This window comes from Typopeltis vanoorti, chromosome 12 (assembly GCF_054136105.1).
Source record: "Typopeltis vanoorti isolate ZY-2024b chromosome 12, IOZ_Tvanoo_1.0, whole genome shotgun sequence".
NCBI lineage: Eukaryota > Metazoa > Arthropoda > Arachnida > Uropygi > Thelyphonidae > Typopeltis > Typopeltis vanoorti.
The window spans coordinates 111,852,248-111,878,179 of record NC_143560.1 but is presented as its reverse complement, the minus strand read 5'-3'; the positions used below and the strand labels follow the sequence as shown (position 1 = coordinate 111,878,179).

The 25,932-nt window shown below is 37.7% G+C and overlaps 1 protein-coding gene across 5 annotated transcripts in view; it reads left to right on the top strand.

The window, feature by feature from the left end:
* LOC150101139 (uncharacterized) overlaps positions 1–25,932 on the top strand; it is a 916,744-nt gene that overhangs the window by 694,547 nt on the left and 196,265 nt on the right. For all 5 annotated transcript variants that reach the window (XM_090401523.1, XM_090401522.1, XM_090401520.1 and 2 more), the window contains 2 exons: positions 5,104–5,157; positions 5,300–5,344. In XM_090401523.1, the coding sequence (XP_090257649.1) occupies positions 5,104–5,157; positions 5,300–5,344 (99 nt within the window). The remainder of the gene's footprint in view (positions 1–5,103; positions 5,158–5,299; positions 5,345–25,932) is intronic.

The window sequence follows — 25,932 nt, the reverse complement described above, 5'->3', positions numbered from 1 at the left end:
TTAAAACATTCCCCAAACCTCAACAAGTATGCCTGTATCAGTTTATCGAAAAGTTGGAAGAGAATCATTTTAAGATCAAGGATAAAGAGAGGATTAACACTTGTTAATCCTCTCTTTATCCAATAATAGATTGTGCCAATTAGTACGTTAGTTCTTTTTGTTGTTCATTACAATTTTTAAACTTGCTATTAACTAATTGTTATTGTTCATGTATTGACACTATTTATTGTGCTCTGAAGATGCTGAGTATAACACCTGCAAAATATCAGCAAGTAAGTTAAATAAATATTAATTATTTTCTTATTATTCTTGTGTTGTGAATCGAAACGTTAAATAAACCAAACATGAACTGCCAACACACATATGCCTTTCTACCCATTTGAAAGACGTTTTTTAGAATTTGCAGCAGATTTAAAAAACCAGCCTAATCTAAATAAATATGACTGTATTAAACTTTCCAAGATTTGTGAAACTTCAAATCTTAAGTTTCCCACCAAAGAGCTGAGGCGAGCAAGAAGCACACATAAGACTTTAGGCTTCTACTGTAACTTTTTTAATTTATTGTTTTGTGTGCATGGTATTATAATTTTAATAATGTATACCTGAAGATTTTTCTGTGACAGAGATGAAATGTAGGACCTGTTAAACTTGTACTTAATTTCTCTGTGGTATATTCTGTATTCTTCACATTAAACCTATTATGACGTCTGTTATTCATATCTGTGGACTGTGATATCTCCTTGGACCACATCTTTACATATTGAAATAACCAGTTATTCAGATTTGAAAACCGCATTTAACATTGCTTGATCATCCTCACACTCATTCTCTTCAGGGGTTCCTGAACAGACACTTGCCTGCATCCTTTCTAATAGTTCTTGTTTTTCCTGATTTTTGCATCCAGTCTCTCACTAAAAGCACACTTCTCTACACACCTGACTCCAGACCATTTAACCACCAAACTGGCCTTGACATATTTACATATCAGTAATTACATGGATGCAAAGTGTCCAATGAAGTTAATATAACCTTTCAATACTATTGAAATATCATGAATACAAAGCTTAAGTTTGTGATATATTTTATCCACATGGCTGTTTTGGCTGTATATAAACATACATATATAAACAAAAGCCATCTGCCAAATTCAAGCTTTTTTTCTATCAAATTCACTCCCAACATCTAAAAATACTGGATATAAATGCAGTATGAATGTATTAATGTTATTATTACTATTACATATTAAATTATGTAAAATTAAATTACTTTATTATTATGCATTCATATTATTATATATTAGATCTTAGGAAGCAATTAATTTCTGTTATTCATAAATATAATACAATATGGTAATAAATCCCCTGGTAATGATCTTATCTTTGGTCATATGGTCAAACACCTTGGCAAAAATGCCAAAGAACAACTTCTGGACATTCTCAATACCTCTTGGCGAACGGGCAAACTTCCAAAAGAATGGAAAAAATCAGTTATTGTACCCATCCTGAAACCTGACAAAAATGCTGCAGAATGTCAAAGTTACAGACCTATCGCATTAACTAGCATACTTTGTAAAATTACTGAAAGAATCATACACTCCAGGCTTATGCACTGGCTGACAAAAAATAAGAAAATCAACTACTACCAAACTGCTTATAGAACTCGTCATTCGACAACAGATCAATTATTCCATTTCTGCCAAACAATAATAGACTCATTTCAGGAAAAACCAACAAAAAAGACAACTGCCATATTCCTTGATATGACTGCTGCTTTTGATCGTGTTTGGATCAAAAAATTAATACAAACAATACATGATATTGGAATTAGAGGAAACGCTTTAATCTGGATTGCTGATTTCATCAGAGGAAGAAAGATCAAAGTCAGAATCAATACAGCAATATCAAAAGAGCGGAGAACCTGGGCTGGTGTTCCCCAGGGCTCAGTACTCAGTCCCTTACTATTCCTTCTATATGTCAATAATATTCATCCCTACCTTACAGAAGACACAAAAGTAACTTGCTATGCAGATGATATAGCCATCTGGCACACTAGTGCTAAAATCAAAGAATCAGAGGAAATTCTAAACAAATCCATGAGAGGATTAGAAAAATGGTCAAACGAACTCAAACTTAAAATCAACCCAGACAAAACAAAACTAAGTACATTTAGTACAGACAGGAAAAATAGACATTCCTACAATCCCAAAGTCATGATCAATAACAAGCTAATTGAAAAAGTCACAAATCCAAAATACCTTGGTATTACGCTTGATCAGGAATTACGTTTTGCACAACACATCTCTAACACTTCCAACAGAGCTCTAAAAAAATTAAATATACTGAAAAGGCTTTGTGGAACAAATTGGGGTGCAAAGCCAAAAATCCTCAAAACTACTTACACTACACTAATAAGGCCAATAATGGAATATGCAGCACCTATCTGGTCACCTTCGGCTTCATCGGTAAAGAAAAACCTAGACAAAATACAAGCAAAAGCATCCAAGATTATCATTGGTGCAGTCTCATCCACTAACAACATCAGAGCCCAACAGGAATGTGGGCTTGACCTGCTGGAGGACAGACGAAAATTTGCCACCATAAAATTCATAAATAATATCAGAAGCTACCAAAGTGATCATGTCTCCCTAAAAACCTATGAACATTGGAACCAAATTTGCAGACTTCACAGATCATCGACTTTACAATATGATGACACTATCAGGAAAGAAATAGGTCTTGATCAGCTAAATGTCCACATAAACAAAGAACCTCTATTTTCCAGTCCTTTACCTTCAAATACCTTCATAAATCTAAACCTTACCAAACTCTGTACAAAAAAAGAACCAAAAGAAATGCTTAAAGAAAAAGGCCTAAATACCATCAACCTTCTTTCATCCTCCAAACAGGTTATTTGTTATACCGATGGATCATCAGACACCAATATGATTAATGGAGGCGCTGGTGTTCTCCTTCTACTCCCGAAAGGTGAAAAACTTTCAATAAAAGTTGGATCTGGGAGAATCGCTTCCAATTTTACCAGCGAACTCTACGCAATAATTAAAGCACTAGAAGCCTACTTAAATCTATCATCATCTCAACAATCTGAAGGAATTATAATTTACAGTGACTCAAGATCAGCTATGGAGGCAATCAAAAATGGCAATACCAAGCTCACACAAGACATCCATAAACTCTTAAATCATCTAAAGTGTTTAGGTAAAAGTTGCATTCTACAATGGATTCCTGCTCATGTAGGCATTGATCACAACGAAGCAGCTGATAAATTAGCAAAAGAGGCCAGAGAACTCAACCAAGAAACTCATATGATAACTCTTGCTGATGCCAATGCACTAGCAAAAGCTAAACTAATTCCATTGAAATCAGTGATACAACATCAAATTCCCGAGATCAATGCTGACAGAAGGACCTCCACTACGATAGCAAGACTACGAACAGGACATTATAGAGGAATGAAGATCAATACAGATGATACGAGAACATATAGAAACTGCAACAACTGCCCCAATACGGAACTGACACCCACTCACATCTTTACCTGTCCAGCAATTACAGCAGCCTTGCAAGAAATAGATCCTAATCCTGAACAACAGCTCTATACAAACAAAATCACAGACATAGCCAAAGCAGTACAAAGAGCGCACGGAAACATCTAAGACTCTTCAAAGGACAAGACAACAACAACAACAATACAATATGGTATTATTGGATAATTTTTCCTCCATTGTTACATAAGATCTGTATTCATTATAACAAAATATGGAGATGGTTACTATACCAAAGTAATGATTTCTTCTTCCTCCATTCATGAATCTAGGCCAGGTGGCCAATTTTGATCTTGGTTCAGTTCATCTATCTGCCTCTGTTTCTTTGACCCAGTTGTTTTGTAGTTCATCTTCTTGGGTATTCTTTCATATATCGCTTGTTCTAAATTCTCTTTTCATTCTAGTTGTGTATTTTTCAAGCCAATAATGTTTTCTTTATTGGTGTTTGGTTTAGTCTTTCAGTATGTCTTGGATAACCTGCTGGTCTGCAGCAGAAATGAAATATATTTCATTTCTGCTGCAGTGATTCTTTTTTTATTTTCTTCTTTTGTTGTTGATATTTCACTATCATAATAATATTGCTTTAGGTAAAATAGTATATATTCTTAGTGTGCTTTTTTGATGATAGTTGCTGCTCTTCATGTTTTCTTTGTTATTCCATTTACTTTGAAGAATTTGTTAATTTTGTTGGAAATGATAAATATATTATTTTCCATTAACTGTTATGATTATCATTAGGAATGCAACATAACTTGTGTTTCTTTGTGTATTTATGGATGGGTGTATATTTGCATTCCTGATGATGATGATCATATTTGATGATGACCCTAGCCTGACCCCTGCTAAGAGAAAATAAATAAATAAAAATTAACACCAAAATAAATAAATAAATACAGTAGCTGTCCTGTTATTTTAGAGTCCTGTTACCTTGCTTGCAGAACAATGATTAAGGTCTAGCCTACCATCCTATTCTTGGTGGTTTTAGATCCATTATCTGGGTTTGGTGGTTATAGTACTTTATGTTCTGTGTCCTGGTGTTGGGGATTATTGAAGATCTGTAGTCCTGTTCTTTTATTTGGAACTTAGCTGAATTAAAGGTATATTGTTCTTTGTCTCTTGAAACAGATATTATATGGCCATCCATATTATTATTATGTGACACCTCCAGGGAGTCCTAAGACTTGTCGAGGGAGAGTGTGCCAACAGCATCGAATGATTGATCCACTTCCAACTACTAACCGCACTCAAACTTGCTTAACTTTTTGCAGGTCATTAGTAGCAGAGGCTCTATCTTATTTTTATTATTTTATTTTAACTTGTGTATGAGTGTAACTGTTATTTATTTATAATGTATAATTAACATATATATAATTTTTAAATAATAATAATAATAATCAAAGTACAGTAATATAAATTTCTATATGCACATTTTATGGAATGTGCATATAAATTTCTATATGCACATTCCATAAAAATAATAAAGGTAAAAATTTTTACCTTTATTACTTTTTTGTAATAATATAATACTTCTTATTTTACAGGGAGAAATGGGCAGTTCTGGTCTTATTGGTCCCCCTGGTCTTCCTGGATTACCAGTTAGTATTCTATGTTTTCTTTATGTGAACAAAATACCACCTCTAGTTATATACTAGATATATTTGAAAAATAATTTTTTAGAAAACATCCACAAGAAAAATTTAGGAGAAAGCTGTACATGATTTCATTCTATGATTTCAGGGTCCTTCAGGCTCTCCTGGCCCACAAGGTGAAGAAGGCGTTGAGGTAAATTATTATATTGCACTCTTTCATATAGATATTTTGATTCAATATGTGATATGCAATTTTTTTTATAAGATGGTTTTTTAGTTAGTGGTCATGGAGATGAATATCATTGCAATGTTTACTGCTCTTCTGATATTTTAAAGCAAATTAATAAACAACATATTATATGTGGCATTCAGGGAAAGGAGGATATATATATATGTTTATTTTCATCCATATTATACCTAACCTTGTTTTAGCAATATGCTAGCCTTTTATAATAAAGTTACAAGAACATTAGATGAGGGAAAGGCATATACTGCAATTTTTTTAGACTTAGCAAAGGCATTTGACAGGGTGCCACATGATAAGCTGATATTTAAGTTGCAACACATGGGTCTGGATGTCAGATTGGTCAACTGGATTCAGGATTGGCTGTCTGATAGGTATCAGAGAGTTATGTATGGTGGAGCAGTTTCAAGGAGACAGAAGGTTACAAGTGGGGTCCCACAGGGCTCAGTACTAGGACCTATATTGTTTAACCTTTATATCAATGACATAGCCAGTGGATTGCAGGGGGATATTCAGTTGTTTGCAGATGATGCGAAGCTGGGAAGGATTATTAGTAATAGTGCAGATGTGGTAGCCCTGCAAGAGGATTTGAATAAGCTAGATAGATGGGCAAATGAATGGGGGGTGTCAGTTTAATGCAGCAAAATGTAAGGTCTTGAGGTTTGGGAAACATCGATGGGATGCTGCATACTCTATGGGAGGAGTTATACTGGAGGAAGTTGGGGAGACAAGAGATCTGGGGTTGATGATTGATAGAAACCTGAAGTTTAGGGGACATATTGCAAAGGTGGTGAAGGTAACACAGAGGATTGCTGCTATTATGAGAAGGACACTGACCTGCAGAGATAAGAGGGTTATCATTCCGTTGTATAAGTCTCTGATCAGACCACACTTGGACTATCGTTCTCAGATTTGGTTACCAGGATTTGAAGGGGATAAATTAACTGTGGAAAGGATACAAAGACGGATGACAAAGATGGTTTCAGGACTGTACAAGGATAGTTACGAGGATCGGCTGAGAGAATGTGGACTGCAGAGTTTGGTGGATAGAAGGAGGAGAGGTGCTATGATTGAGACTTTTAAACTGTTGAGAGGTGGTTACAGGGTTGACACTGGGGAGTTCTTTCGCTTGGTTGAACAGCGGGAAGGAGTGATGACAGGAGGCCATCCCTGGAAGTTACGAAAGGAAACTGTGAGCAAGAGGGTAAGGAGTGGTTTCTTTGTGTGGAGGGTGGTTGAGCCGTGGAATGCATTGCCTGATGGAGTGGTGGGAGCGAGAACGGTCAGTGAGTTTAAAGAGTGGTATGATAGACTTCGTGTTTCTCAGGGGGGAGACCTCCCCTCAATGAGTCTTGACAGACTTTATGTCTTAGGAAGGACCTCCCTCGATGAGTCTTTTGACTCCTTGTAGGCCTGAATAATAATAATAATAATAATAATAATAATACAGAAGTTTTTGCATACAAATTTATCTTTGTACACAAACATTTTTGGAAGTCATTATGGAATGGTGAGCAAAGTGAGAATGTAGGTTTTTATGTGTCTATGGGGGGGGGTGAAGTAATAGAGTGCATGGAAGTCATTGTCAGAGAGGGTGACAGGGTAGCAAATGGTGATTGAATTCAGCATGATAGTGTATGCACTGTGCATGCCACCAGCAAAGTATTTTGATTGCATGATGTTCCTATAATAATAATAATAATTTTTTTTTTCCTGGTTGTGACATCTAAAATATCTACTATAATGGAAAGCATACCATTCAAGAACTGCAAGTGCATTCAGAGCACATTTAGAAAGACGCCTTGATATTTTTTTTCCACTTGAAAAGATTGAGGTAGACAGATGGACTACTTAGATTTTTCTTTCTACAAAATACAGATCAGCCAGAGATTATATGCAGTTCACAATAACAGCATGATGGCCTCATGCACTTGGCCATGATTTCAGTCAAGCAAACAATCAACCAAACTAAGAAGCCTATATCAGAAGTATATTAATAAAGTAATTATTAGCACTCCACAAATGCCAGGTGACGATATTAAGGTTGCCAATGTGACAGAGACTAATGTTTGCTGACCTGGTTGATTGAGTGATTAAAGTAACTGCTCTCCAATAATATATATATATATATATCCCCCCCCCCTGGTTATGACATCCAAAATATCCAGTGTAATGGAAAGCATACCATTCAAGAACTGCACTTGCAGTTCTTGAAGGCCTGCAGGTTCATATATCACCATATGCATGGATGTTTGTAATTGTCTTTAGGCGGGAGGTGAATTTCATTGCCTTCATTACTCTCTTTAAATAATAAAGCAACACGTAAAAATCACAGTGATATCTTTGATATCACTGTGGTTTTTACGTGTTGCTTTATTATTTAATTACTATGCCACAGGTTCCACTAAAAATCATTACTCTTTTTATGGAGACCTGAAATGGCTTGAAAAAGTTCCATGTTTTGTCTCTGGAACAGGGTTTCTGGACTGTGTAAAAATTAAATATAAACTACAAAAAATAAATAAAATAATAATTTAAATTCTTTAACCTGCCCATAGTACTGATTTACTTATAAGCAAACAGCATATTGAGAAATATCACTGAAGACAGCAGTCGGATTGAATGGCATGTTGACCATGTGTTACAAATTGCACAAGAGAACTGAATGCCTCTGACCAAACTGTTCAATATAAGTCTTAGATCTGGCAAGGTTCTGAGGGAGTAGAAAGAGGGCAAGATGGTTTCATTACATAAATTACAATCCAAGGCAAAAAAAAAAGTAACAAATTACAGACAATTTAATATCTCAGGAACAGTGGTTATGGTATTGGAAAAGTTGTTTAAAGGTAGAATTCAGGAATGGGTAGATAAGAACATGATACTCTATGGTGGATGCCATAGCTTTGCAAAAGGTAGATCATGCCTTAGTAATTCACTCATATTTTATAATACAGTGACTGCTGAGTTGTATAAGAGAAATAGCTACACCATGCTACTACTGGATATTGAAAAAGCATTTTATAGAATACTGCACAGAAAACTATTACATAAGTTGGAGCAAAAGGGAAAGGATATCGGGGGTGGTGGCATGTAGTGAGGTGGTTTAAAAACAGACAGCTGGCAGTAGTGCATGGTGGAATTGAATCCAGGAAAATGGGGATGACTACAGGAGTGCCTCATGACTCTGTATTATGATCAATACCATTTCATATTAATGATGTGGAATGATTTTATCAGGAGTATTAAGTTGTTGCTGATGATGCAAAACTGGGCAATAGTTAATAAAGATGATGTAGAGATCCTGCAGGGTAATTCAAATGAATATAAGCAAAATATAAGCCTATACTATTATTAATAACATAATACTTTCATGGAGTCAAAAGACTCATCATGGGAGGTCTACACTTGCACGCACACACACACACACACCAAAAAAGATCATTGAACTGTGCTTTAAAAACATTCACAATTGCCACATTTTCAGGCAGTGCATTTAACTCAGCAGTCACTCTATGCCAAGAAAGGGTTGCTCACCTCCCTTTCACACACCTTTCTTGTTATAGTTCCTATAAATGTGCCCTTGTTCTACAGTTATCTCCTTCTGCTCTTTGAAAATTGTCTCCACATTAATCTTGTGACAGCTTCTCACTGGCTTATGTCTTAATCATATCTCTCTCCCCTCCTTCTGTTCAAGGCTCTTCAAATTGCATTCCCTCAATCTGTCCTTGTATCCCACATTCCAGAAACCTGACACAAACATAGAACAAATCTTCTCTGAACCCTCACTAAGTTATCCTCATCCCTTAAAAACTATGCAACTAAATCTGTACAGAGTAGGTAATCCATATTGTTTTTGCATGTCAAGATACTCTTCATCATTGTCATAATTCAAGGTGATGTTCACACAGTTTCAGCAATGTGATCTTAAACTTCAAGACTTTGTACACCACTGAAAGGTCTCTCATCTTTTCCCATCTTCAAATATTCCATCTACATACCATCCTTGCCTACCATATTTGCATATTTGAAGACCTTACTCTTTGCAACATTAAACTGGTAGCTTCATTCACTTGTCCAGTCATACAGCCTGTTTAGATCCTCCTAAAGCCACAATTTGCTCTGCTTCTCATAGTTCAACTTTGAATCTCCAGTTAAGCTGCTTTCAATATCATTGACATACAAGTTAAACAATGATGATTCCAAAACATGCCCACTGTGTCATAGCACTAATAGCTTTCCTCTTTTGGAAAACTACTCCCCAACAAAACCTGCTGATTCCTATCTGACAGCCAATGACCTTTCTAGTTCAATACGATCTTACTCAATCGTGTTCATTCCCATTTAGTTTTTGGCTTGTCAAATCGCAGTCTATCAGAAGCCTAAGACTTTGAAAAATTCACAATTACTACTGTACACGTATCCTCTCTCATCCAGTGAATTTGTCACCTTGTAGTACATAAGCAGATTGCTAAAATATAGCCATTTGATTCCATACACACACAAAAAAAAAAAAAATCATTCTGTTTGACAAACCCATGCTGACTGTCAATAGAACATGCTATGATCAACCTAATTCTGATTCCTAGCCTTGAGCACCTTAACCACCACAATCCTAGACACACAGACTGGCCTGTAATTTGTAGTCTATCTTACCACCATCTTTTTGAAGTGGAAAGATTTTTATCCTCTTTTCACTCCTTTGGAAGGAACTTGCCTTGTTGCAAGACTCATGTTAGACAGTTATGCCAAGGGTGCTTTTCATTCCCCAGACCATTTCTTTAAGATGCGATGATATGTTGTCAAGTCCAACTGTCTTATTAATATCAAGTTTACTTAATTCTCATATACCTCCTGTTCATTCGCTATCATTGTCTCCTTCACCTTTACACTCAAGATCTTCATTGAATACCTCAACTGAATCCTCTGCAGCAGTTACAAATCTGCTAACATCATAATCATTCATTCTTATGCTTTCTACATATCAAAAGAGCTCTGAGAGTTTTCTTGACTTGATTGGTTAATTTCCGCTCATACTGAACTTGCACAATCCATACCAAATGACTTCTCTTCCTGACCTACTTTGTTTGTATTAAATTATTAATCTCTGCATTCATCCATTTTACTTGTACCTTATTTAACCTTTTCACGTTTGGAATACACTTAGACATTGCTGCTGTTATCTGTAGGTCAGTATCAAAGCAATATGGGCCTCCTTATTACTCAAATCCACTTTCCATGCTACAACTCCTACTTGATTCATAGGATTTTCATAATCACTATTCTTATGGTTCCATTTCCATATATCCTTACAGAAGTTCTCATATGATTGGCTACAATCCATTTGATCATCTCATGATCACCTTTGCCAAATGAAAAAGGGTTAGACACTCCATTCACAATCACATCATCTGATGATATGATTAGATTTAAGATTCTCAACCATTAAGTGCCTTCTGTTATATACTGTAAAAAGCAGGTTCCATCAACAACTTGAGAAATTTGTTCTTCTTATTCCCTTATGCAATCTCTTCATTTGGAGTCTCTGTAGCTCATTTAGTATAGACCAAGGTTCCCCAAACTTTTTTTTACCCGTGGCCCTGGTTATTTTAATACTTCATATTCGTGACCCACTAAACTTTTTATAGCCAATAGGTAAAATAAAACAGCTGTTCTCAGAACTCGTGCCCAGCTGCATGTCACTCGATTGTTCATTTGTGCTAATCGAAGAGTTTGTAACCAGCACATTGTTTGTTTGTTGTTTTATTACCCATTTATCCATCGTTAAATGGGTAATAGCAAATGAGATGAAGAAAGAATGAAATAAATTATTTAGAAACAATTATATTAATTACGGTTGCAGCCGAACCCACCGGTCAAGGTACACGTAATCAGTAAATACAAAAAAATACTCTCTCTCTCTCTCTCTCTCTCTCTCTCGATGCTTAACTCAAACTGAACAAGCAGAGTGAGCACGTGGAGGGTTAGTAAAATAAACATCAGACCACCAAACGATTCGGCTGGTGGTGCGGTTGCTTCTGCGCAGCCTCGCCATTAGTTGAGCTACTTTACCTTGAACAAAGAGACTGTAAAACGCCAACACTCACCCTAACGGAGCACGTTTTTCATCTCTGTTAATTAAATTATTTATTCATTAGTCCCGATTAAATACTATATACTTGTATTTTAGAGTTTTGTGAAAAAAAGAAAACCCCAAAACGAAACACCTAGATTTTCGAGAGTTTTTTAGGCGGCCCAGCATTTAACTTTTGTGACTCGGTGCCAGGTAGTGACCCACCATTTGGGAAACGCTGGTATAGACAAAGCCCTTTGGTCAGAAATACTTGGGTTCAATTCCTGTTCATGTGAGGAACCTTTATCTGGTTTCTTTCAACTAAAAGTGAGTTAGCCGGTCTCATAGGGAGATAAGGGATTTTTTTTCACCTAGAAACTCAGATTTTTTGTCTCCCAGAAAAGGCAAACTGGCCTCGTGAACACACGCATCTATAGACATAGGATGCACCAGGAGGTATAAGGCTAACCACCTTATCCTAGAGTTACAGTTGTGGTTGCAAAGTTTACAGCTAAGAACCTTAATGGTTTGTGAAAATCTTAAGAAGAAGAAGAATATCTTCATTCCAATTAATATTATTACCATAATTAAAATCATTATAATAGTCCCCCTTCTTTCTCACTAAGCTAATTTGCCTATGCATTTCTTTGTCTCCACCCTCCATACTCTCCAGCCTATAGTGACATCTAACTTCCTATATCATCTTTTATCAACCTTCACTTCACCATACTACTTCAAAATTATTGCCACTGTTTTCCTTGTATCTCAATTCGGTGTGGACAATTCTCCTGCCATCATCAGCAGCGTCTCTCCCTTCTTACTCCTGACCTCCATGGAGTCAAAGGACTTATTACGGGAGGTCTATATTCTCTCATGCAAAAAGATCATTGAATTATGCCTTAAATCCATTTGCAGTTTCTGCACTCCCCATACTTTCAGGCAATGCATTCCACTCACTAATCACTCTCCATGCAAAGAACCTACTTCTTATTCCAAATGTTCATACCCTTCTCATACAGCTTCCAGGGAAGGCCTGTAGTTCTACCTATGTCTCGTACTGTACAAAGATTCTCCTCCACATTAATCTAGGAACAACACCTCACCAACTTATGTCTCATTCATATCATCTCTTCTTCTGTTTATAAGACTCTGATTCCCTCAATTTCTCCTCATATCTGACATTCCATAGACCTGACCATTCCTTTCCTAAGCTGACCATCCACATACATGCATTCATTACCACTTTTAGAATCCACTCTCCTTATACCATATCTCCCTAGCTCACCTCATTTCCATTTCTATCTTGTATTCCTGTTCTCACATTCTCTTCTCCATTTACAACCACATCAGTCTCACTTAGTTCACTCTCCTCATTCACATCATCTTTGACTTCCACTGAGACCATGTTTGGATCACTCATTATACTTCCTTCCAGCAGCAGTCTTTCCAAATGACTCGCACATTTATATTTTCTTCTAATTGTATCATTTATCATCATCATAACACTAATTACGGGTATAGACCAGATTGGTCTGTTTTATTACTATTATCATCATTTAAGACTTAAGACCACAGTTATAAATTTAGCTGTTATAAAATCCCAAGAGGGTTATTGTGCATATAGTAATCTCCAAGATAGATAGAAGATTGGTGAGTATTGCAGGAGTTAATGGGGGTGGGGGTTAAGTCATGATTTTGTGAAGGATCCCTTAGTATGCACTTTTCATAATAAAATAACAGTTGAATTGGATACAAGGAATGGTTGCTACAATCCTTGTGAACATGGAGTCAACATTTGGAAGGCATGTTGCAAAGGTGGATAAAACCACTCATCAGGTTAATTGGATGTTGAAAAACATGGTGACAAGCAGGGAATAGGAAGGTTATTATTCTTCCTTAATAAGACTGAATCTAGATTACTATGTATGGATCTGGTCATCCCCACCCACCTGAAAATTGAGTATGAGTTATTAAAGCACAAGAGCTAGATTTTTTGCTTGTTGAGTAGTGAATGGTTAATCATGAGTGTTTTGTTAGTGAATGAATTCAAGGAGAAATACAGGTTTTGTGCGAATAATGGTTAGTGTGGAATATCAGATCTGACAAACGTGCAAGTTCTGTCCTCCTTATAAAAGTCATTGTTGAAGACATAATGAAGAAAATTAATGTGAATGTTACTGCAGAGGATACAATTGAGGTTCACTGATGAATAACATCAGGTTTTGGATGTCTGTTGATGATGGTGCACATCATTAGAATATTAGAATTTAGACCTTGAATATTAGCAAGTTCAGTTTGGAAGTTTTTTTTATTGCATCCTGATGTTTTGCTGGATTTGAGGGAAGGGGATTTTTTTATTATATTTTTAGAAATTGTTGAAAGGTTATTTTTCATTTGGTCAGACTATAATAAATTCATTTTAATCCTTTATCCAAGTGTGTGCAAACAAAGTTTGCACCTGAAAGTATCTTCAGGACTGGGGTAAAGTGGTCCAACACCAGTCAACTCCTTGCAAAGGTGGAGCAAGCTACCAACTCTCCTATCTCAGTATCTCCCATAATGCAAAACACATCTCCTTGCAGATATGTATAATGTTATGCAGTAAGGGAAGGGCCACTACCCAGACTATTTTCGACCTTTATTGAGGTCTCTTCAGTGGGAGCCAGGCCCAAATGGAGATACCAGGCAGAAGCATTAGCAAGGTCATCTCCTCCTATAGGAGCTGCCAAACGGAGTGCCACCTTATTAAATTACTCTGGATTTAGAGAAAGATGTTGAAAGTTTATTTTTCACTTGGTCAGACTATAATAAATTCTGTTTAAGGTTGCACACCGTTTGGCAGCTCCTATAGGAGGAGATGACCTTGCTAATGCTTCTGCCTGGTATCTCCACTTGGGTCTGACTTTCACTGAAGAGACCTCAATAAAGGTCGAAACTTCTCTTAATGCATAACATTATACATATCTACAAGGAGATGTGTTTTGCATTATGGGAGATCCTGAGATAGGAGTGTTGGTATCTTGCTCCACCTTTGCAAGGAGTTGACTGGTGTTGTACCACTTTATCCCAGTCCTGAAGATACTTTCAGGCACAAACTTTGTTTGCACACACTTGGATAAAGGATTAAACTGAATTTATTTTAGAAATTGTTTTTGTGGGAGCTGGGAGATTCTTTATTATTATTATTATTAACCACAGTGATACTGAAATCTATTATGTTGTCTATAATGGTTATTTAAAGAAGTGAAGATTGACAGACTCACCCACAGACAGTGTCCAGACTCCAGTCCAGCATGGCCTCGGACAGTGTCCCCTGTAAACACCTATACTCTGACTTCCTCCAGGCACAACCTGGTGAGGTAAGCATCAGAATTATTCACCAGTTGATAAGGAGGTCTACCGAAGAGTTACCAATAGGTTCAGTCTCATGTACTAACTAGTATTCAGCCTGTGGAAACTACTCTGTTGCGGTACATTCAAACGGAGGAGATACTACTGGCTCCTTAACCAACTGAATGTGGTGTGGAGAGCATGAACAGAGAGGCCCTCACCTGCACTGCATATTGGAAGAAATGGGGTGGGGGGGGGGGGGACAGAAACCCTACTCAGAGACAAAACATGGTAAATGCCCCTTCATGCCTTCACTCAGTGAGGTATTGAAAGACATTACCACCTAGAGGCTCAGGTGGCATTTCCTCCAATTGGGAATGTATGCTTTTAAGCAAGAGTATTTGCCTAACCATGGAAAGGTGTTGATGACTTGGCTGGAGAGGCTATATGTTGCACAGTCACTAGCCATTAATGGTCCAGTTTTCTTGGTAAACTTAAACACAACTCATGGTATGTATCAGAAACTGATTTGGCAAGATATTCAGTTTTATACTACTGCTACAGAGCTGGGAAGAGTTACCAAAAACTTGGGAGATAGGAGAATATGAATCACACTGTGTGCGTGCATGCATGCAGATAATTTAGGATTTCAATTCAATAATGTAATTGAATGTATTGTTCGGCATATTTGAATTCAGAGATGAAAGTGTAGTATACTGAATTATATTGTTAGAGGAGGGAAGTGGAGAAACTGATACTAATGCCAGGAGTATCTGGAATAAGGGAGAGGAATTGGTGGCGCAGATAGCATCAGCCTGGCCAAAAATTATTGTGATCACTGAGACGTGGTTGACAGAAGGAGATATAACAACAGGAATAGAAGTCGCTGGGTATAGCATTTTTCGTCAGTATAGGAGGGGAAAGCGTGGTGGTGGGGTACTGCTTATGATAAGTGATGACCTATGTCCTCTAAGAGTGGAGAATTTGGAAGGAAGTGAGACAAATGATTTTGAGAGGGTATGGTGTGAGGTAGAGGTAGGCAAGACAGGATATTTAGTGGGGTGTTGCTACAGACCCAGGAGTACAGAGGATGGGGACCAGGAGATGTTTAGACAGCTAAGTTTGGCAAGTGCAAGAAGAATGATTGTTATGGGAGATTTTAACTTCAGTAGTATAAATTGGAGAGAGGAAGATGCATGTAGCAATAGGGGAATGGAATTTCTAGAATTCTTGAGGGACATATGTCTTAGGCAACATGTAACAGAGGGAACAAGAGGTTCAAAAGTTTTGGATTTGGTTATAGCATCAGAAGAGTTGATAATAACTGAGTTGATGTCTCTCCCACCAGTTGGAGAGAGTGACCATATGGTGTTGACTTGGAAAATGAATAGACATACAGGAGTATCAAAGAGACGGGAACTTATGTGGAATTATAAGGCAGGTGATTATAATAGTCTTAGACGTCAACTTCGGGAAGTTTCATGGAGGCAGGAATTGGACGGCTGGGATATCACCAGTGCGTGGGAAATTGTGAAAGAATATTTGTTATCAGCAATGGTAAGTTGTATACCACGAGTGAAGAAGAGGGCGCAATTTGGAGTAAAGTGGATCACAAACAACATTAAACAGGAACTGCATGCGAAAAAGAGGCTATGGAAGAGATATAAGGAGACAGGTGAAGAGAGGATGGGTGAAGAATATAAGACACAGGCCAGAAGAGTGACTCGTGTGGTAAGGAAAGCAAAACTGGAATATGAGAGGAGATTGGCCTTAAGTTCCAAAGAAAATCCTAGGGAATTTTTTAGCTATGTGGCCAGTAGGAGGAGAAATGACTGTGGAAGAATGATATTGTGGGATAAAAATGGGAATAGAGTGACTGATGCAGAGGACATAGGGGAATTGTTCAATGAACACTTTATTGGAGTATTTCATCCTAGAGGAGTGAGTTTTAATGCTAGAGGGATAGGACTGGTTCGACGTCTGGAGGTACAGGAGGAGAGTGTGTTTCAGATACTGAGTACTCTGGATGTCAGTAAAGCTGTGGGACTGGATGGTATTTCGCCACGAGTTTTGAGAGAATGTGCTAGGGAATTGACAGTGCCTTTAACATGGCTTTTCAATGAAAGTCTGGCTTTGGCAAAGGTGCCCAGGGAATGGAAGGAAGGTAAGATAGTGTCATTGCATAAGGGTGATAACAGACTGAAAGTGTCTAATTATAGGCCAGTCTGTGTGTCATCAGTAGTTGTTAAGATCTTGGAGAAAGTAGTGAGGGACCGTATACAGCACTGGGCAGATAAGGGTAATGTTATCTGTGAGAGTCAACATGGATTTGTGAAAGGGCGCTCTTGTTTTAGCAATATGCTAGCCTTTTATAATAAAGTTACAAGAACATTAGATGAGGGAAAGGCATATACTGCAATTTTCTTAGACTTGGCAAAGGCATTTGACAGGGTGCTACATGATAAGCTGATATTTAAGTTGCAGCACATGGGTCTGGATGTCAGATTGGTCAACTGGATTCAGGATTGGCTGTCTGATAGGTATCAGAGAGTTGTGTATGGTGGAGCAGTTTCCAGGAGGCAGAGGGTTACAAGTGGGGTCCCACAGGGCTCAGTACTAGGACCTATATTGTTTAACCTTTATATCAATGACATAGCCAGTGGATTGCAGGGGGATATTCAGTTGTTTGCAGATGATGCGAAGCTGGGAAGGATTATTAGTAATAGTGCAGATGTGGTAGCCCTGCAAGAGGATTTGAATAAGCTAGATAGATGGGCAAATGAATGGGGGGTGTCAGTTTAATGCAGCAAAATGTAAGGTCTTGAGGTTTGGGAAACATCGATGGGATGCTGCATACTCTATGGGAGGAGTTATACTGGAGGAAGTTGGGGAGACAAGAGATCTGGGGTTGATGATTGATAGAAACCTGAAGTTTAGGGGACATATTGCAAAGGTGGTGAAGGTAACAAAGAGGATTGCGGCTATTATGAGAAGGACACTGACCTGCAGAGATAAGAGGGTTATTATTCCGTTGTATAAGTCTCTGATCAGACCACACTTGGACTATCGTTCTCAGATTTGATTCGCAGGATTTGAAGGGGATAAATTAACTGTGGAAAGGATACAAAGACGGATGACAAAGATGGTTTCAGGACTGTACAAGGATAGTTATGAGGATCGGCTGAGAGAATGTGGACCGCAGAGTTTGGTGGATAGAAGAAGGAGAGGTGCTATGATTGAGACTTTTAAACTGTTGAGAGGTGGTTACGAAAGAACTTCCCAGTGTCAACTCCCCAGGGTTGACACTGGGGAGTTCTTTCGCTTGGTTGATCAGCGGGAAGGAGTGATGACAAGAGGCCATCCCTGGAAGTTACGAAAGGAAACTGTGAGCAAGAGGGTAAGGAGTGGTTTCTTTGTGTGGAGGGTGGTTGAGCCGTGGAATGCATTGCCTGATGGAGTGGTGGGAGTGAGAACGGTCAGTGAGTTTAAAGAGTGATATGATAGACTTTGTGTTTCTCAGGGCGGGGGACCTCCCCTCGATGAGTCTTGACAGACTTTATGTCTTAGGAAGGACCTCCCTCGATGAGTCTTTTGACTCCTTGGAGGCCTGAATAATAATAATAATAATAATAATCTTGGTCTAAACAAAAAAATTTACAGTGTGCCTTGGAGTTTCAAAACACATTGCAAAAGTTTAAAAACTACAAAAGGAATTGTTTTTGCAGTATATGCACTATGCTTCAGCTAAAGGACTGGTACTATAAACTTGCTGTAAGCAGAGACAGGGAAGTAATTTCTATCATATATAAGATTTTGAAGTTGCACAAGATTGTAGTAAGTTGGAATGTGAGGAATGATTTTTGCATGAAGTGTATCATGAGTACAATGAATATGAGATATATTATGATATGTCAGCTATTAGGATGTATCTCATGTAATGAGGCTTTAGATTTTCCATGGAGGTGTGTTGTAATATACTCTAGATCTAAGATTAAAAGATAGTTGTGAAAAGTTCTCTCTCTCTGTATGGTAGTACAGCCAGGTTTGTTTATAGTAAAGATTGTTGTAGCTAACACACACTCACTGTAAAGAACTACCAAAAAATCCCACCTAAAACTCCACCATAGTGCTTTCAAATTAATGGAAATTTGCTGTAATAGCCAGGTATTCAAAATAAAAGTGAAACAAATTATTTTGCACATCAAACATTGTTTAAGAAAGTATGTTAAATATCATAATATTTGGTGTATGTGTGTGTGTGAGAGAGAGAGAGAGTTATGTATTTGTTAGTGAAAAGGAATGTATTGTGGAGGAATGCAAAAGTGACAAAAGACTATACTAAAAATGTTCCAAAAGAGTGTAAGTATGGTCATACCAAAAACATAATAATGGAGTGGCGAATGAGAGTGACAATGGACTTGAAAATGTTCGTTGAGCATGTAGATCACAATATGTTTTCATTTTGGTAGCAAGTGAAGGAGAATGAAATGTAGGTGACAAGCGAGAAACTTGTAAGAAAGTAAACATGTGAAAAAAATTATGGAAGATGAGGAGAAAGAATGGCAATGTTGCATTTAATGCAGAGTCTCACACAGGACTAAGGATGGATTCAAGTGAATGAAGGATTATTTAATAAATGGTTTGGCCAAGGAGTTTTGTGTGGTAATTCCATGATCACAAGTGTTCTTGATGAAAGCATAATGAAATTTGTGTTTTTTCCTGGAGTTAAGATTAAGATATTAGTGATGCTGTTAGAATGCAAACAGGGAAAGTTAGCGTTCATAATACACACATACCTTAAATGATTTGACAGGTGTCAGGTACAAAATGAGAAAGAGAAATGATTCAGCTGCAGAAAGAAGTGATAAAGAGCAAATATAGTCTTGTTGAGAGGAGTGATTGGGGTGATCTGAGAAAAGGCAATCATTGAAGGGTCAAAATATTGAAGCAATCTGATTTGTACATGCATGTACTGAATTTGATGGACAGATGAACTTAGGTTAAAATGATGGTTTCAAATGGAAAATCAAAGTGCAGAATTAGGGAAAATAAAATTATTAACATTAAGGCAAATTAGAAAATGAGAACTGTCAAATAGGAACTGTGGTTACTGAGATCTCATACCTGAATAATGTAATTTAATAAAAGATGCAGGAATACCTGGGGATCCATGGGGATAATGCAATTCATGTATACTAATACTAAAAGAATAGGAGAGCGAGAGAGAGAGGGGAAATAGTTTTTGACATTGAATAGTCAGCCAAAAACTGTAGGTTTCAGTCAGACTTGGTTGAAGGAAGGGGTATATTTATAGGAATATAATGTAATATCCCTTTTTTCAGAGAGAGAGAGGTGTTGAGGGGGGGGTAATAATAGCAGGGGAATTCTAGTCAGTGAGAGTAGAAATTCATCAAATATGCAAGAACGTAATGGAGGGCAGTGAATTTGAAGCTATCTGATGTAAAAACCAACAGAAATATTGTCAGTTGTTTCTGTAGAGCACAAGGTGCAGACAGCATCAGGAAGAATCAGACAGCATGCATCAGTTAATTAGCTGAAATAAGCACAGAATAAGTAATTATTTAGGGTGACTTTATTTGTTGACAGAGTAGATAGAGAAATGAGCACATAAGAAGGTACACTAGTAAATAATGAAGTAATGTCAAAGCTGAACATGAAGTCAAGAATATGTCAGGATTAGGTTGTTTTATTAATGCTTTAAACAAGTGATCTTCAACCTTTTACTCCCAGGGGGTTGCATTTCCCCACATGGGTGAAAATTGATACTGAAATGCCAACATCTGTTTCCTTTAAATGAAGTCAGTGACCAGTAGTCTGTCTGTCTGTAGCCGGGAAAAATTTGAGAGAAATTTAATACAGATGTTTTTAGTGATCATTTATTTGCATAGGGGTACTAAAAGTTGGCATTGTCAAACGTATATAAAAATTTGAAAGAGGTGGACTTTCTGGGAGACCAAGAGCCACATTGAATTGCTCCTGGGGCTACATGCAAGCTGCGGGTTTGGGACACTGTTTTAAATTGAAGAAAATTTGTAATAAACAAGGGAGAATTGCATGTGAGGAAACTGAAAGTAATTGGGATAAGTTTTTGGCCAGTCTGTAGGTGGGGATGTCTGAGCTGTCAACTATTAGACAAAGGGAGTTAATAGGTGTGTGAATTTTAGGGACCCTACATATCCAAGGTGGTTTGATATGATAAGGTTTTAGCATTCCACTAATTTCTTTGTGCCATCTTCTGAAAATTGCTGTGACGAATATGCTACTACACAATCTTATAATTGTGGTCAGAAAATGCTTTGCTGTTGGGAAGTATCTTATTATTTTAAATGATAGTTCTTAACTCTTTCAAATTCTTCAGTCACTGCAGTTTTGGAAATGGCATAGAGAATTGATCACAGTTCTGGATTGAGTATTTCAGAGGATCTTTTAGCACAGTGATGATGACATTGATTTTTGCTGGCTTGACACAAGTTCTGCTAATCTGTTCTCTGATTATGCTAAGCTTTCCAATATGTAGATATTATTATTATTATTTTGGTAATTTCCATGAAGTCAATAGACTCGTTGTGGCAACCGCACTCAACCAGCAACATGTCTATCATAATGAAATTTGAAGCTATTTACACTCCCTGCATTCACAATGCATTCCACTCACCAACAACTATATCTCCATGTAAAAAATTTACTCCTCTTTCACTATATCTCTATACAACTTCCATAGATGGCCTCTCATTCTTCCCATCTTCACATCCACTCTTTTGTATAATCCCTTCTATTTTAATCTGGTAAAATCCAGATTAAAATAGAAGATTAAAACGTCTCTATCATATCTCCTCTTTTCCTCCTATCCACCAATATCTGTAATCCACATTCCCTTAAACACTCTTCATAATTAACACTCCAGAGTCCTGATATATCACTTTGGTTATTCATCTTTGGACCGTCTCTAGTGTTTCCACATCACAGTGAAAACTAGGTGACCAAATTCGAGCACAATAGTCCATGTTTGGTCTGGTCAGTTTATGTCAGTGTACTTTTTATCATAGCAGCAATGCAATGTGCAGTCTTTGCATCACTTGCTGTCTGTCCTTGAAACTTCAGTCCACTGTCTTCCATCATGCCAAGAACCCAGATCTCATCCACTTCCTGAAGTACAGCTCCACCAATATAGTACATAGTATTATATCTCTGTACCCCAAAGTTTAACACTTTGCATTTATTAATACTGAAACTGCAATGTCACTCATTTGTCCAAGCTAAAAGTCTGTTCAAATCTTCTTGTAGAATTAACATCAGCACTACCCCTGATAATTTTGCCTAACTTTGTATCATCAACAAACATTTGAAGATCCCTAATTGATCCACATGAAATATCATTAACAAATAAGTTAAGCAGTGGGGACCTATGAACAGAACCCTGAGGCATGCCACTGGTCGCCTTCCTTTTCTGAGACACTGCTCCATCATACATAACTAGCTGGCACATTTCAGAAAGCCATTCTTCAATCTCTCAAACCAGTCTGTTATCTAATCCTCTGCATCTTATACACCAATCTGCCATCTGATAATCTACTGAATGCCTTTGCAAAGTGTCCAAGAAAATCATGGTATATGATTCTCCTTTATCCAACACATTCATCACCATGTCATAAAATGTAAGCAGATTGCTAAAACAAGACCTACTCTTCATAAAACGATGCAGACCATCACAGAGAATCTTTTGTCCATCAACCCAATCCTGTATTCTATTTCTAACCAATTTTTTTCAACTCTTTGATCACAACTGCAGGTATACAGACTGGTCTATAATTGGAAACTAGAACTGTTCTAGAACCATGCTTGTGGAGAAGTATCATTTCGCCTTCTTTCCAATCTTTAGGAACTTTCTCCACTGCAAGACTTTCATTAAATAACCAGGTCAAGGGCATGGCTAAGTCGTTTGCACATCCTTTAAAAATACATGGTGATATGTCATCCATTCTCACAGCTTTATTAACATCTAACCCAAGAGTAACACTTGATATACCCTGATTCGTTACCTTTAATTCTTCTAATCCTTGCCTCCCTTCTACATGTTTCACATCATTATTCACACCACTAATGATATACACTGATGAAATGTTTGTTAAATAATTCCACTGTGTCATTTACTATGGTTACTCTGCTACCATAGCTATCCAATCCACCAGTGTCAACCTGCCATAATTATTTTTCCTCTTGCTTGACATATAAGCAGACAAAATTCCCTTGGATCAGTTTTGATCGGACTGACCAATCTCCTCTCATATTCCACTTTTTCTTTTTTAACCATGGTACTTTTCTGGTCTGCAGTTTACATCATCGGTTCACTATAAGCTATTGTTTATTTCCTCCATAGCTTCTTTTTGTAATACTGCTTGCTTAATTTCATCTTCTCACTCCTACTCTATTTATTTGCTTAACTCTTGGTATATAGTTATGGATTGTTTGGCTTTTGTTAAATGGAACTTCTGTTTGAATTTTAGACAGGAATAGCAGTGGCATCTCAATTTATTTAAAATACTAATATTTTACTGGTTTTTTACCCAACATCCTCAGAGCACAAATTACAAACTATGGAAAGCACACAACACTTAACCAGATAGCTGTAGAAACAATTTTGCTGGTAGAAAATGATTGTAATATTAGTTGACCAATAAATTATTATTTTTCTTCTTGCTGTTGTTTATACTGTGAAGCACTGTTATCAGTAACTACCAACACCTAAGCCTCTCAATAAGATAATTTAATTTCTTCAGATTAATTTGACGGAAACTATCAGCACAAAATTAGTAATTGTGCAAGTTTTCCTGTAGTACTATCATAATATCCTATGCATGACCTGAGGATACTTATCCAGAATTTTTGATGATAATTATTATTATTATTATTATTATTATTCAGGCCTCCAAGGAGTCAAAAGACTCATTGAGGGAGGTCCTTTCCTGAGACATAAAGTCTGTCAAGACTCACTGAGGGGAGGTCCCCCCCTGAGAAACACAAAGTCTATCATACCACTCTTTAAACTCACTGACCGTTCTCGCTCCCACCACTCCATCAGGCAATGCATTCCACGGCTCAACCACCCTCCACACAAAGAAACCACTCCTTACCCTCTTGCTCACAGTTTCCTTTCGTAACTTCCAGGGATGGCCTCTTGCCATCACTCCTTCCCGCTGATCAACCAAGCGAAAGAACTCCCCAGTGTCAACCCTGTAACCACCTCTCAACAGTTTAAAAGTCTCAATCATAGCACCTCTCCTTCTTCTATCCACCAAACTCTGCGGTCCACATTCTCTCAGCCGATCCTCATAACTATCCTTGTACAGTCCTGAAACCATCTTTGTCATCCGTCTTTGTATCCTTTCCACAGTTAATTTATCCCCTTCAAATCCTGCGAATCAAATCTGAGAACGATAGTCCAAGTGTGGTCTGATCAGAGACTTATACAACGGAATAATAACCCTCTTATCTCTGCAGGTCAGTGTCCTTCTCATAATAGCCGCAATCCTCTTTGTTACCTTCACCACCTTTGCAATATGTCCCCTAAACTTCAGGTTTCTATCAATCATCAACCCCAGATCTCTTGTCTCCCCAACTTCCTCCAGTATAACTCCTCCCATAGAGTATGCAGCATCCCATCGATGTTTCCCAAACCTCAAGACCTTACATTTTGCTGCATTAAACTGACATCCCCCATTCATTTGCCCATCTATCTAGCTTATTCAAATCCTCTTGCAGGGCTACCACATCTGCACTATTACTAATAATCCTTCCCAGCTTCGCATCATCTGCAAACAACTGAATATCCCCCTGCAATCCACTGGCTATGTCATTGATATAAAGATTAAACAATATAGGTCCTAGTACTGAGCCCTGTGGGACCCCACTTGTAACCCTCTGCCTCCTGGAAACTGCTCCACCATACACAACTCTCTGATACCTATCAGACAGCCAATCCTGAATCCAGTTGACCAATCTGACATCCAGACCCATGTGCTGCAACTTAAATATCAGCTTATCATGTAGCACCCTGTCAAATGCCTTCGCCAAGTCTAAGAAAATTGCAGTATATGCCTTTCCCTCATCTAATGTTCTTGTAACTTTATTATAAAAGGCTAGCATATTGCTAAAACAAGAGCGTCCTTTCACAAATCCATGTTGACTCTCACAGATAACATTACCCTCATCTGCCCAATGCTGTACACGGCCCCTCACTACTTTCTCCAAGATCTTAACAACTACTGATGACACACAGACTGGCCTATAATTAGACACTTCCAGTCTGTTACCACCCTTATGCAATGGCACTATCTTACCTTCCTTCCATTCCCTGGGCACCTTTGCCAAAGCCAGACTTTCATTGAAAAGCCACGTTAAAGGTACTGTCAATTCCCTAGCACATTCTCTCAAAACTCGTGGCGAAATACCATCCAGTCCCACAGCTTTATTGACATCCAGAGTACTCAGTATCTGAAACACACTCTCCTCCTGTATACCTCCAGACCTCGTACCAGTCCTATCCCTCTAGCATTAAAACTGACTCCTCTAGGATGAAATACTCCAATAAAGTGTTCATTGAACAATTCCCCTATGTCCTCTGCATCAGTCACTCTATTCCCATTTTTATCCCACAATATCATTCTTCCACAGTCATTTCTCCTCCTACTGGCCACATAGCTAAAAAATTCCCTAGGATTTTCTTTGCATCTTGGGGCCAATCTCCTCTCATATTCCAGTTTCGCTTTCCTTACCACACGAGTAACTCTTCTGGCCTGTGTCTTATATTCCTCATGCATCTCTTCACCTATCTCCTTATATCTCTTCCATAGCCTCTTTTTCGCATGCAATTCTTGTTTAATATTGTTTGTCATCCACTTTACTCCAAATTGAGTCCTCTTCTTCACTCGTGGTATACAACTTACCATTGCTGATAACAAATATTCTTTCACAATTTCCCACGCACTGGTGATATCCCGGCCTTCCAATTCCTCCCTCCATGAAACTTCCCGAAGTTGACGTCTAAGACTATTATAATCACCTGCCTTATAATTCCACATAAGTTCCCGTCTCTTTGATACTCCTGCATGTCTATTCA